The sequence below is a fragment of the Ceratotherium simum genome, chromosome 39 (assembly GCF_057802395.1).
Source record: "Ceratotherium simum simum isolate JZ-2026a chromosome 39, ASM5780239v1, whole genome shotgun sequence".
NCBI classification, from domain to species: Eukaryota; Metazoa; Chordata; class Mammalia; order Perissodactyla; family Rhinocerotidae; genus Ceratotherium; species Ceratotherium simum.
In genome coordinates this window covers 3,974,270-3,989,469 of record NC_141938.1, presented here as the reverse complement: position 1 = coordinate 3,989,469, position 15,200 = coordinate 3,974,270, and the positions used below count along the sequence as shown (strand labels likewise).

The 15,200-nt window shown below is 38.7% G+C and overlaps 1 protein-coding gene across 5 annotated transcripts in view; it reads right to left on the bottom strand.

Moving 5' to 3' along the window:
* Positions 1–1,173: 1,173 nt before the first annotated feature.
* The window catches only part of LOC101400420 (uncharacterized), a 56,018-nt gene continuing 41,991 nt past the window's right edge, over positions 1,174–15,200 (bottom strand). For 2 of the 5 annotated variants that reach the window (XM_087425962.1, XM_087425960.1), the window contains 3 exons: positions 6,461–6,587; positions 6,196–6,298; positions 1,174–5,804 (listed from right to left, as the gene is read on the bottom strand). In XM_087425962.1, the coding sequence (XP_087282088.1) occupies positions 3,179–5,804; positions 6,196–6,298; positions 6,461–6,587 (2,856 nt within the window). In that variant the 3' untranslated portion in view covers positions 1,174–3,178. Of the gene's footprint in view, positions 5,805–6,195; positions 6,299–6,460; positions 6,588–8,984; positions 9,007–15,200 lie in introns of those variants that run through there. The other 3 variants (XM_087425959.1, XM_087425961.1, XM_087425963.1) reach the window with 3 other exon arrangements.

Genomic DNA, 15,200 nt, shown 5'->3' with positions numbered 1-15,200 from the left:
AAGCCCTTGTCTCTATCTTATAAACAAAGCTTTACTATCTGTCATCATCTCTCTTTTCCCACAAATACACAAGCACCAGGACTGCAAGAAATTGTTTGTTTCAAGCACTATATCCAAATCCTAACATGCCTTGTTTCTGCTAAATTGGGTACACCATGGCATGTGAGGGATGTTGAAACATTAGCATCAAGAGCATAGTCTCTGAGAAAGGCAGGCTTGATTGGCACAGTGGCCCTGTCTCTGTCCCTTGCTGGGTTTGTATTGCCTCGCAATTCACCTAAACTCAAAGGCCTCAGAGTCATAAAGAAGATATTAAAAATATTATTTAGCATCCGAAGAAGTGAGTTTATATAATTTAACTGAGGTACTTCATGGTCAATAGTGTCTAATACACTGTAGGAAACACATCAGTGTTTTGATAATAAGCAAGAAAGGCAAAAGCTGTCCCAGAGGACCAGGAGCTGCCTGCAGTCACTGCAAGGCCAAGTCTTACGCTGCTTAAAAGAAATATCTCACAAACCTCCTTCTTCAAAAGTACACAGGTACCAAGACAAAACTAAAAGTACTTTGTAGCCAGACCAGTAAAAACAGTAAAAGATAAAATTCCAAATCATAGATATGACTAAGTTTCCCTTCTTCTTACTAAAATGACTGACTGGAACTTCTTAGAAAATAACTTTGGCTCCACTGCACTGTTTTTGCCTTCTAGAAAAGAATGATTATATCTACCAAAGACAAATTCCTTACAAAGATAGAATTAAGTTTACCTCCTCACAGCATTCAATACAGAAAACAACATTCATCCTTGAATATCAATCAAATCATCTAATACCTGCCAAAAATCTTGTAAGAAGTCCTTTTGAGCACCCTGCTACTGTTATACCTCACAGTCCAATATGGTCTGTGGTCATTCTTTTTAGAAGTCATTACACCCCTTTCTTTGACTACAGGTGCAATCCTGCAGGTCACTGGTAAGAGGGCATTGATAAAAAAACATGATTTTTATGTTTTGGGTTAAGAATAAATTAGAAATTAGTTTCACGACAAAAACAGTAACTATAAAAGAATAAAAATTAAAGTTTGCCTGAGGAAAAAAATACCTGAATTTGTATGCACATGACAAAATTGACTCATAATGTATCGATGATTAAATGAAGAAAATTGCAAAGTATATCTGAAAATACATAATTAAAATTAATTTTAATATAGTCTGAGGAAATAAAATCACAGTAATATTTATTAGCATAGGATAGATTAGAAAATAGTTGATAAAATATATCAATGAAACAACTACAGAAGTGTTCATTTCACAAGGAAACACGTGGAGTTTTAACGACATACAATCAAATGTTATTGAAAACATATTGAGGGAATACATTCAGCTACAAGTAACAGGAAACACACACAGTCTTCCTGACATGAGAAAGGTGATTGTTCTCACATGAACAAACTGGGTCAAGGCAGTCACTGCACAACACAGCAGAGAAACAAACTCCCAGGTCCTTCTTTTTGTGCCCCATTGTAGGTGTCATGGTGAATCAGGAAAACATGCTCACTAGCACTATTAACAGCATAACATGTTTCCTATACAAATTAGACCTTATAAAGATATCCCCTAGAGAAAAGGAGAATCAGAGAATACTCCCAACCACAAAAGTCTGAATTAGTTTCCTGGTGGACACAAGAGGCCTTACAGAAAAATCCTAACTCTAATGGATCTTTGATGTGAAACTTGTGAGAACATCAGTGGAAAATACACCTCTAAGAAAATGAAAATCAAACTGTTTGTAGTCATTTTCAAGATACTTTTGACTGTAAGGGCAAATAATCCAGAAAATGGGATGAAAGATGGTTTACTCAAAGCTCCTATGTAACTGTCTCTCCCTTATATGGTGGCTTGAAAATCTGCCTCATGCCTTGTTTGCTTCTGCCTTCCAAATCTCATGCCAATGAGGCTATTGGTGAACTCAAACATGGAACCATAAAGGGGACGCATTCTTAAAGATCTTGTTCTTAATATTACCCTCCTTGACATAACACAATACAGAGGTGATATGTCTAGATTTTATAGATTTTGTGATTAACTAGAAATCACAGGTTTCTACTTAATTCAAAGTTTATTCACCAAATACCAGTCAGAAGGAAGGACAAAGAACAGAGGCCCAAACATGAAAATAAGAATTCACATGAAAATATACTCCTTGATAAACTAGCCACACATAAAAATTTATTCCAACTGTTTAACAGTATGGAAAATAAAAACAAGCTCCTATAACCACCATCCCAAAAAAGGAGATTTCTCTAAGAAAATAACAATATGTACAACAGATTAAACATATCCAGGAACTGCAACAGAAGAGCAGTAAGAAAATCCCAACAAATATGAACTGTCATTTTTCATTGGCCCCTTAACACAGATTAAAACATTATAAAAAATTAAAGAGAAAATATTATTAACTGATTTAAGGAAAAAGCACTACCTAGTAATCTTATAAATGATAACTTGCAGAATTATCTGACCTCAACATTCATTTCTGAAAGTAATTAATAGATTCCACAACCCAATGTTGCACTTTAGGCTTGGTAAACACAATACATTTACAAATTTATAACCACTCTGTCCTGTTGCACACAAGTAAATTACCATCAAGTTTTCTCATATGACTTGCACTTATATTTCTTTTTGGTGGGAGTTTTGCATTTAATGATGATATAGGCGGCTGGCCCCATGGCTTAGCAGTTAAGTGCGCGCGCTCCACTACTGGTGGTCCAGGTTTGGATCCCGGGCGCGCACCGACGCACCGCTTCTCCGGCCATGCTGCGGCTGTGTCCCACATACAGCAACTAGAAGGATGTGCAACTATGACATACAACTATCTACTGGGGCTTTGGGGAAAAAAAGGAGGCGGATTGGCAATAGATGTTAGCTCAGAGCCAGTCTTCCTCAGCAAAAAGAGGAGGATTAGCATGGATGTTAGCTCAGAGCTGATCTTCCTCACACACACACAAAAAAAAGATGATATAGGGCATTTGAAGTCTTTCCCATGTTGACTGAGGTCAAGAGGTTCTTATCAAGTGGTTCCTTTTATGCCTTCTGAAAGAACTGGGATGACAAAAAGCTTTCCCACGTTCCCTACATCTATATGGTTTTTCCTCTAATGTGCCATCTTGCATATCCTCAAAAGTTTTCAGGAGAAATAAAAGCTTTTCCACTTTCTTGACATTCATAGGGTTTCTCTGCAGTGTGAGTTCTTTCATGTCTTCGAAGAGAACTTGGAAAACTAAATATTTTACTACATTTTTCACACTCATACTTTTTCTCTCCAGTGTGATTTCTTTTATGTATTTGGAAACTCTCATGAGAACTGAAGGCTTTCCCACATTCTGTACATTTATAGGGTTTCACTCCAGCATGACTTCTTTCATGCCTTCGAAGTAATCTGGGATACATGAATGCTCTCTCACATTCCTTACATTTATAAGGTCTATCTCCAGTGTGAATCATCATGTGTGATCGAAGGCTTGAGTGATCTCTAAAGGCTTTCCCACATTCCTTACATTCATAGGGTTTCTCTCCAGTATGAATTCTTTCATGAACTCGAAGAGAACTGGAAAAAGTGAATGCTTTACTGCATTTTTTACATACATAGGGTTTCTCTCCTGTATGAATTCTTTCATGTACTCGAAGAGACCTGGTACAACTGAATGCTTTACTGCATTCTTTACATTCATATGGTTTCTCTCCAGTGTGACTTCTTTCATGTACTTGAAATGCACTGGGAGAAATAAATGCTTTCTCACATGCCTTACATTTGTAAGGTCCATCTCCAGTGTGAAAGACCATGTGTGATCGAAGGCTTGAGGGAGTTATAAACGCTTTCCCACATTCCTTACATTCATAGGGTTTCTCTCCAGTATGAGTTCTTTCATGTACTTGAAGAGAACTGGGATAAGAGAACGCTTTACTGCACTTTTTGCATTCATAGGGTTTCTCTCTAGTGTGATTTCTTTCATGTCTTTGAAGAGAAGTGGAAGAAATGAGTGCTTTATTGCACTTTTTACATTCATAGAATTTCTCTCTAGTGTGATTTCTTTCATGTATTTGGAAAAGACAAAGAGAAATAAAAGCCTTACCACATTCCTTACATACAAAGGATGTCCCAGTGTGAATCATCATGTGTGATCGAAGGCTTGAGTGATCTCTAAAGGCTTTCCCACATTCCTTACATTCATAGGGTTTCTCTCCAGTATGAATTCTTTCATGAACTCGAAGAGAACTGGAAGAAGTGAATGCTTTACTGCATTTTTTACATACATAGGGTTTCTCTCCTGTATGAATTCTTTCATGTACTCGAAGAGACCTGGTACAACTGAATGCTTTACTGCATTCTTTACATTCATATGGTTTCTCTCCAGTGTGACTTCTTTCATGTACTTGAAATGCACTGGGAGAAATAAATGCTTTCTCACATGCCTTACATTTGTAAGGTCCATCTCCAGTGTGAAAGACCATGTGTGATCGAAGGCTTGAGGGAGTTATAAACGCTTTCCCACATTCCTTACATTCATACGGTTTCTCTCCAGTATGAGTTCTTTCATGTACTTGAAGAGAACTGGGATAAGAGAACGCTTTACTGCACTTTTTACATTCATAGGGTTTCTCTCTAGTGTGATTTCTTTCATGTCTTCGAAGAGAAGTGGAAGAAGTGAATGCTTTATTGCACTTTTTACATTCATAGAATTTCTCTCTAGTGTGATTTCTTTCATGTATTTGGAAAAGACAAAGAGAAATAAAAGCCTTACCACATTCCTTACATACAAAGGATGTCCCTCCTTTGTGAGTTCTTTTGTGGTTTTTTAAGTTAGTGTGCAAACTAAAGGCTTTCCCACATTCTTTACATTCATAAGGTTTCTCACCAGTGTGACTCCTTTCATGTATTTGAAATGAACTAGGATGAATGAAAACTTTTCCACATTCCTTACATTTATAAGGTCCATCTCCAGTGTGAGTGATCATGTGTACTCGAAAGGTTGTGAGAGCAATAAAGGCTTTCCCACATTCCTTACATTTATAGGGCTTCTTTCCAGTGTGACGTCTTTCATGCATTTGAAGAGTACGGGGATGACTGAATGATTTACCACAATTTTTACATTCATAGGGTTTCTCTCCAGTGTGACACCTTTCATGAATTCTAAGTGCACTGGGAAAAATGAATACTTTCTTACATTCCTTACATTTATAAGGTCCATCTCCAGTGTGAAAGATCATGTGTGATCGAAGACTCGAGTGAGCAGTAAAGGTTTTCCCACATTGCTTACATTCATAGGGTTTCTCTCCAGTATGAATTCTTTCATGTACTCGAAGAGAACTGGAAAAAGCAAATGCTTTACTGCATTTTTTACATTCATAGGGTTTCTCTCCAGTATGAATTCTTTCATGTATTCGAAGATACCTGGAAGAAGTGAATGCTTTACTGCATTTTTTACATTCATAAGGTTTCTCTCCAGTATGAGTTCTTTCATGTATTCGAAGAAAACTGGGAAAAGGGAAGGCTTTCCCACATTCTTTACATTTATGTGGCTTCTCTCCATATTTTTGATAGTGAAATGGTTTGTGTTCAGTGTGACATCTAATATGCCTATTAAGGGATGAATGGTGCATGAAGACTTTTCCACATGCACTGCATTTACATGGTTTTGCTCTGGTAGTTTTCTTGTTCATATTGAGATTTGGAATAAAGCTGAAGTTTTCTCCACATCGACTACCCTCTTCACTTTCACAAAGTCTCAATTCCATATGACCTCTGTAAAAAATGAGAAGCACATTATAAATGATTTCTTTATTAATTATTTTATATTTGTTATATTTATTATAATTTATAGGAAAAGTTTAGATTTTCTGCCTTATCTGAATTCTCAGAAACTGAATATACTGAATTATCTGTAAGAGGTCTTCACCACTGCTATTATCCAAACAGTGATATTTATACATAGGGTCTATTAAAACTGTTTCCAAGTGAACTATTTTGTAAATCTGAACGTCTACACCACATTTCAGAAAGATATTTGGTGAAAAGTTTCTAAGAATAACTAACTTTGAACCAAAGGTTTTTTGTTTTGTTTCCTTCTTTTTAAAATATCACAACATACCAGGATTGTCATGTTAGACTGCTTTCTATTGTGAGTGTGACTCACCTTAGTCTTCTCCCCTGGTTTTTGTACTGATCTTCAGTATCATGATCTTCCCATGCTTTTCCTGAAATGCAGACCCAGAAAGTTGATTCCAAAGTACTGGACACTATAGAAAAAAATGTCGATTCTAAGCCCATGATGAATTGTCACCATTTCTAGCTTATTTACCAACATCTCTCTTTTCCACATTTTACTTCTTGGAACCATGGTGATGGATAAGAAACACTTGTTCTCTAATTGGTGAAGTGAAGTAATGTCTCATTCTTACCTATTGAGGCCAGGTTCCTGAAGGTTTCCGACATCACATCTCTGTAGAGTTTCTTCTGTGAAGGATCCAGTAAAGCCCACTCCTCCAGGGTGAAGTTCACAGCCACATCCTCAATGGCCAGTGAATCCTAAAATATCACAAATATGTGTAGAGTAGGATGCATAAGACTGATAGCACTGGGGATCTATTTGTAGGAAGATTACAAATAGTAAGGTTACATAGCAATCTGTCGTCTCCAAACATGTGTTTTATGATGTAATCATCAAAAATCAATCACTGTTTTTCTGTACACACTTCCTCATTAACAGAATCATGAACACATGGAAATTATTTACACATTTTTACTGTGATCACATTTCATCATATTTCTCTGTACTAGCATGGTCAAGAGCATGTTGGAAAATGAGAAGTGCCATACAATGGAACAAATATTATCATTATGAGACTAAAAAACAAAAAATGCAGAGTATAATATGCATGAAGCCTAGGACAACTCTCTTTAACAGAAGGTTTAAAATACACAAAATGGGAATACTTAGGGGAAAAAAAAAACAGAATAATAGAAGAAACAAGTGAAGTAATAATCAGCAATATATCCTAACGTTAATGACAGCCAGCAAACTGCACATCCAGGAAGCTCAGAGAACACTAAACATAATAAGCTACAAAAGTGTACATCCAAGAATATCATATTCACACTAGGGAGAAATCAAAGACAGAGAACATATTGAAAAATGCCAGAGAAGAAACACACCTTAGGTATAAAGAAACACATATTCAAATTAAATTGGACTTCTTTTCAAAAACCATGCAACAAGAACAGAGTAGAGTCAAATATTTAAAGTGTTGAAAATGAAAAGCCACTCTCCTAGAATTCCGTCAAGCAAAATTATCCTTCAAAAAGGAAAGAAAACTAAGGACTTTCTGAGACAAAAATTGAGGACATTTATCATGAGTACACCTACTTTGAATGAAATGTTCAAAAATTTAGCAGAAAGAACGTAAATGATAAAGGTAGAGGATTAGAATAGAAAAAAATAAAGGTAAATATCTTTTATATATATATAATTAATATAACAGATGACACTTTGCTTAAAATAATACTAGCAACAATATATTTGGTAATGAGAAGCTATGGACAAGTGAAATCAATGACAGCAATGTGACAAGGGACAGAGATGGGAAATTGGGAATAGTGTGTTATGAAGTATTTGCATGCAGTGAAGTGGTATAGTGTTATATGCCAAAAAGGTGTGTTAGTTATAAATGTATACTGAAAACTCAACAGAAACAACTAAAACAGTTTTTTTTTAAAGTGTAATTGATATGCTAGAAGGGAAAAAGAATCAAATAAAATGCTCAATTTCAGCCAGAGAATGTGGAACAAAAATGGAAGACAAAAAGAAACAAGAGTAAGATATTAAAAAACAGTAAGCAAGATGCTAAATATTAATCCAGCTGCATCAATAACCTCTATAATCATAAATGGTGTCAATACAATTGAAAGATATAGTAATATGAGATTTGTAAAAGACAGTTATACACTGTCTATAAGAAACCCACCTTAAATATAAAGATTGATGAAGTATAAAGGGATGGAGAAAAATGTCCGATGTGAACACAGATCAAAAGAAAGCTGGCATAGGTATATGAATTATAGACAATGCAAATTTCAAAACAAGGAAAATTCAGAGATAGAGAGGAAATTACATACTGATAAAGGTGTCTCCAGAAGAGCATAGCAATCCTTCATGTGTATGTGCGTAACAACAGAGGGGCAAAATACATACGGCAAGAGCCAACAGAATCCAAGTAGAAATAGATGAATTCAGTTCAATAGTTGTGAATTCAAAACCCTCTTATCATGAATTATAAATTCCAGTAGGAAGAAAATGAGGCAGGACAGAGGTGAACTGAATAGCACTCTGAAACAACTGGATTTCACTGTAATTTATGGAATACTTCATACAAAAACAGCAGAATATACATTCTTCGCAAGTTCTCATGGAACAGTCACCAAGACAAACCACATTCTGGGAAGAAAAGCACACCTTAACAAATTTGAAAGAACAGAAATGATGCAAAATATGCTCTCATACCACCTAGGCATTCACATAGAGGTCAATAATAGTAAGATAGATGGAGAACCCCCAAATATGTGGAAATTCAACAATACATTTCTAAATAAAACATAACATCAATGAAAAAGTCTCAAGAGTAATGAAAAATTATTTTGAACTAAATGAAATGAAAACACAAGAAACCAAAAGTTCTTGGATACAGAAAAAGCAGTGCCTAGAGGGAAACATAGGCCATTGAACAAATACACTGAAAAAAGCAAAGATCTATAATCAATAATGTAAGCATCTCCCTTAGGAAACAATAAAGGAAGAGTAAACTAAATCCTAAGTAAGCAAAATAAAAGAAATTATAAAAACTAGACAAGAGGGCCGGCACCGTGGCTTAGCGGTTGAGTGTGCATGCTCCGTTGCTGGCGGCCTGGGTTCGGATCCCGGGCACGTACCGACGCACAGCTTCTCCGGCCATGCTGGGGCCACGTCCCATGTGCAGCAGCTAGAGGGATGTGCGGCTGTGACATGCAACTATCTGCTGGGGCTTTGGGGGAAAAAATAAATAAATAAATAAAATTATGGAAAAAAAAACCCCTAGAAATCAATGTCATTGTGGCAAATAAAGGGAGAAAATTAAAACAAAAATCGGATTCTTTGATAAGACTAATAAAATTGATAAACATCTAGTCAAGATAAAGAAAAGACGGAAGACAGATATTACTAATATAAAAAAGGAAAGGATGGAGAAATGAAAATAAAAAAGGATTTGATATAATCCAACATCCATTTATGACAGACTAGTAATAGAGGGGAAGTTCCACTTCTTGAGATAGACCATCTTTACAAATCCTGTAGCTAAATTGATAACGTTTGTTTTATATGGCACAATTGTCTCTGTGAAATATCTGAAAGAATTCACAACAGAAAAATTCTTGGAATTAATAAGAGAGTACAGCAAGATTGAAGGATACATGAGTCAATTGCTTTCCTTACAGACCCACACAAATATAGTCAAATGATCTTTGACAAAGAAGGAAAGACAATTCAAATGAAAAAGAGAGTCTTTTAAACAAACAGTATGGAAATAATGGATATCCACATGCAAACACACACACACAAAACAGATGTAGACATAGACCTTACACTTTTCACAAAAATTAACTCAAAACACATCACAGATATAAATGAAAAATGCCAAAGGAATAAAATTCTAGAAGACAACATAGGAGAAAATCTATATGACATTGGGTTTGCAGATGAATTTTTAGATACAAAACCAAAAAGCAAGGTCCACAAAAAAAATATATATATATATTTTACTTCATTAAAATGAAAAAATCCTGCTCTGAGAAAGACAGTCTGTTAAAAGAAAAAAACCATAATTTACAGAGTAAGAAAAAATCTTTGTAAAACACTTATCTGATAAATAAGTGGTATCAAAAATATCCAAAGAGGGCCGGCCCTGTGGCTTAGCGGTTAAGTGCACGCACTCCGCTGCTGGCAGCCCGGGGTTCGGACCCCGGGTGCGCACCGATGCACCACTTCTCTGGCCATGCTGAGGCCGCGTCCCACATAGAGCAATTGGAGGATGTGCAGCTATGACATACAACTATCTACTGGGGCTTTGGGGGAAAAAAATAAATCAATAAAAAAATTAAAAAAAAATATCCAAAGAACTCGTAAAACTCAACAGTCAAAAGACAAACAACCCAATTAGAAAAGAGGCAAAAGATCTGAACAGACAGCTCACTGAAGATGATATACATCTGTAGATGGGACATAAGCAATATGAAAACATGCTTCACATCAAATGTCATTGGGAAATTGCAAATAAAACAACAGTGAGGTATCATTAAACATTTATTTATTTATTTTTTTGTGAGGGAGATCAGCCCTGAGCTAACATCAGTGCTAATCCTCTTTTTGCTGAGGAAGACCGGCCCTGAGCTAACATCTATTGCTAATCCTCCTCCTTTTTTTGCCCCCAAAGCCCCAGTAGATAGTTGTATGTCATAGCTGCACATCCTTCTAGTTGCTGTACGTGGGACGCCGCCTCAGCATGGCCGGAGAAGCGGTGCGTCGGTGCGCGCCTGGATCCAAACCCGGGCCGCCAGCAGCGGAACGCGTGCACTTAACCGCTAAGCCAAGGAGTCGGCCCGGCAAGGCAGATTTTTAAACAAGATGTCCTTCAAGTGTTGAACAGACAATCAATGGTGTATCCATACAGTGAAATACTGTTCAGTGATAAAAGGAAATGAGATATCAAGTCATGAAAACACATGGAGGAACTTTAAAAGTATATTGCTAAATAAAGAAGGCAATGTGACAAGGTTACATAGTGTATGATTCCAAATATATGACATTCTGGAAAAGACAAAAGCATGAGCCAGTAGAAAGATCTTTGGTTGTGAAGAACTTGGGGGTGGAGGGAGGGATGAATCAATAGGTGGAGCACAGAGGATTTTTAGGGAAGTGAAACCACACTCTACGATACAGAAATAATGGATCCATGTTATTATACAATTACAAAAACTCATACATTGTACAACACAGAGTCAATGCTAATGTACACTGTGATGCATCAATATGGGTTTGGAAATTGTAAAAAAATGTACAGCAGTAACACAAATTGTGAAAAATAGTGCAAACTGTGTGGAGGCAGAGAGAAGGGTCATCTGGAAAGTATGTAAATTCTGATCAATTTTTCTGTAAACCGAAAACTACTCTAAGAGAAACTGAAGTCTTTCAAAAAAAACATGAAGACAGACTCATTACAATTCACCCCTGATGACTGAAACAGAACATCTCTCATCCAACTGATTTCAATAAGCCACTATGGTGCTCTATGAGCCTGAGACCATAAAGCAGGTGAAACTTCCACCGAATGCCTTGTTGGAGAGCAGGGCACTGTATACTCTGAGAGGTGCCACGGTTACTATCAGTAGTGTCAGAACTCCAAGGTGGATAACGAGTGTCCTGGTGAGTCCCTGTATTGTAGACCTAGTATACACAAGTACACACAGTGTTACATTGATTCCTATTTTGATTATTTCTGAGTCAAGAGATTCCCAGGGTTCTTTTACCACAAAGGGACATCTCTTAGACAATCATCAAAGAGTCTGTGAACATATGCAGATAACGTCAATTTTTGGCCAGCAGTAAAGTGACTGCCTGATATTTGCATAGCTCTGCTGACCCTTGGGTTTGGTTCATCAGGGATGTCCCAATAAAAGGATGAAGAGCAGCAACTCTCCACTGAGCTCCATCATGTATGAATGTGTATTGCCGTCCTTAAAGTCTATGCACTCCCCAGTGCTGTGCATTCAGTTAATCCTGAGGAACTACCCAGGGAACCAAGGTGTCTGGGAGAGGGGTGACCTCCTCCAGCACCCTAGCATCTTTCAACAAACTGAAGAAAGAAAAGCCATGACCCTCCTGCAGGTGGCATAAGGTACAGGGCCAGGGTTCGGCTCCGTGCTATCACAAGTCGGTGTCCGCAGCTGGGCTGAGCTGCCAGGGAGCTGTATCCAAGTCCTAAGGCATAATATGTGCCTTGATCAAGGGTCACATGCTCAGTGCTTGTGAGAGCCCCTATTTGCAAGAGATCTCTGTACCTGGTGATAATAGCAGCTCTAATGACATGTAGTGTGGGGACTAGCACAGGTTCTTGCATCAGAAGCCTATGGACAACTTAAGGCCTTCAACCAGAGAGCCTCAAATCACTGCCATCAGGGTTAGAGGCCTCCTCCAGGATGACAGGTTGCTTTATAGAGTTTAAGGAACCCGGCCTAAAGTTGGTTTTCAACTAATCTCTTCGCCGTGCCAAACGCAGTCTGCGGATGTTGTCTATTATAACACAGAGGGTCAGGATCTGTGGCAACAGATGCAACGGTAGCAGCAACAGCAGAGTTACTTAGGGGTCCTGGAGAGCCCTCTGGAATTTCCACACCTACTGGCTGCATTTTCCCGTCTCTTCTCTTTCTCTCTGAAATAATTGCTCTTTAAGGAGTGACCATCTAATATGTTTATGTCATTCACAGAGTATAGTCATCTTCATAACCCCAGACATCCCCTAATGTCAAGGTGACCCCAGCTTCAGTCTCACCTTCATTCTAAACACACAGATAGATTCCACCCGAGACATGTGATCTGGGACTGCAATCAAGATGGCCCCATTCTCATACTCCTGCTTTCAAAGGACAAGGAATTATCAAAACTGTCAACTCAGAGTCCTCTGTATATAGAACCCATTTTTGGTGTTGGCAACAACGCACACAGGGCAGCACAGCTCACAGGAGGAGCTGCCCAGCAAGCAGCAGCTCACAGTGCAGGAGCCTCCAGGCTTTCTCATCAGCCCGTCCAGACAAGAAGGCCTAGGGGAAAGGGAGGGGTGAGGCTTAAGTTCTCAGAAGCCAAACATCAAATATGTGGACCCTTGGCTACTCATTATAAGAACAAACATGGGTGAGAAAAATAGGCATTCACACTGGCTTGTTTTTATATAAAGAAACACTAACAGGATGATGAAGCAGTGATCAAAACTGGTCATTTGAGGGGGGCTAGAGTGAGAGCAGAGGAGTGGGGCAGGACATGCAGGCAGGGAATCTTCTTAAGTTAGTTTCCTCTCAGGAATTTTTTAACCTCCTCATGCAATCTTTATTTAAAACAAGGATTTAGGGCCGGCCCCATGGCTTAGCGGTTAAGTGCGCGCGCTCTGCTGCTGGTGGCCCAGGTTCAGATCCTGGGCGCGCACCGACGCACCGCTTCTCCGGCCATGCTGAGGCCGCGTCCCACATACAGCAACTAGAAGGATGTGCAACTATGACATACAGCTATCTACTGGGGCTTTGGGGGGAAAAAATAAATAATAATAATAATAAAATAAAATAAAGATTTATTTAAAATAAGGTATAATATACCTTATATTTTCTTATGCTTGATCATTATTTCTAATTAACTTTTGCTGTTTAAAATTAATTTAATTTTAATGTTTTTACATAGGAAATCACTCTAAGATTTAATCCTTGAAACAATAATGGAGGGCCGGCCCCGTGGCTTAGCAGTTAAGTGCGCGCGCTCCGCTGCTGGCGGCCCAGGTTCAGATCCTGGGCGCGCACGGACGCACCGCTTCTCCGGCCGTGCTGAGGCTGCGTCCCACATACAGCAACTAGAAGCATGTGCAGCTATGTCATACAACTGTCTACTGGGGCTTTGGGAGAAAAAAATAAATAAATAAATTTAAACAATAATGGATATAAAACCCCAGACAATAAAACAAATTACAAAGCCTCCTCTAACAAAAACGACAAGGGACATTACAGTTTGTCCCTCCACTTTATTTCACACTGGGGATATTTTCAGGATAGAGTAGCAAATTACAAAACATTAGGGGTTTGCAATTATATCCTGCAATAAACTAGGAATTCCAAAGATTTACATAAGCTATGACCTGTTTCCTTATATCAGTGAAAATAGAAATTCATGTGCTTTTTCCTCACATCATTAAGACAGGAATACATTTATTTGCCCTAGGAAAGGTATAGCCTTTTATGTGTCAAGGTTCTCTTGGGACACAGACACACAAAAACTCACCTAAAGTTGGAAAATGCACTTGAGAACTTAAGTACACCCATCTCACATCTTGAGGTTCTCTTGGCTAAATGAAACAAAAAATTCTATTTTGTTCCAGAATTTTCCTGCCTTCCTCACATGATATCTCTCAGTCAACTTACATTATGAAACCCCACGTGCTCATGGAAACTTGATTCAAAGGGCTGCTGATAAAGAAATCCAAGGACAGAAATACAAATACTCAAATCAGCTCGTAGAAGCAGCCTTCTTGCCTATTGTTCAGAAGGAAAACCCACACTCAGAAAGTTGACTATATTCCCAAATTTATGGTGTAAACACTCCTGGTTGAGATGTAACCCCTAGAGTGGGTCAGTCCCTGGTGAAGGAGGGTAGAGACACCTGAGCAGCCACAGGAATGAACTCTGGGGGCTCCACACACCCTCCCCTCTCCTGTGAGCATGGAAGCACTGCCTCCCCCAGGCTTCCATTCTCACAAGTGAGGAGACTCTCAGCCTGATTCAGTTTAAGGTTCTGACCCAAATGAACACCCAAGTTCATAAACCCTCTGTCCACAGGACAGAACATCTGATCTTCACAGGGTTTCTCAACATGCAGAAATTACACTCAGTGTACCTACAGTGTGGATGCAAAACTCAATGTTTAAAATGTCCAGGCCTAAGGAAGCACGACCACAACCTCAGAAACGGCATGACTCCCTGACCCCCAAGTGCACGTGCACCCCCAGCTTTCCAGGGCTCTGCAGCTCCTCTCAGTATAAAGGCTCCTTCCACGGTGGGTGTGAGCAGGAGGACACCTGCAGGGGGCTGCTCCCCAGAAACAACCAATTAGGCCTTTAAGTCGTTCCCTTTGCAGGCTCAAGGGGGCATTAGCTTGGGTCTTTGACTGCAGGCCTCTACTCCCCACTGGAGATGCTTTGGAACATGACTGTTATTTTTTTTTTTCTGTGAGCAAGGTCAGCCCTGAGCTAACATCCATGCCAATCCTCCTCTTTTTGCTGAGGAAGACTGGCCCTGAGCTAACATCTGTGCCCATCTTCCTCCACTGTATATGGGATGCCACCACAGCACAGCCTGACA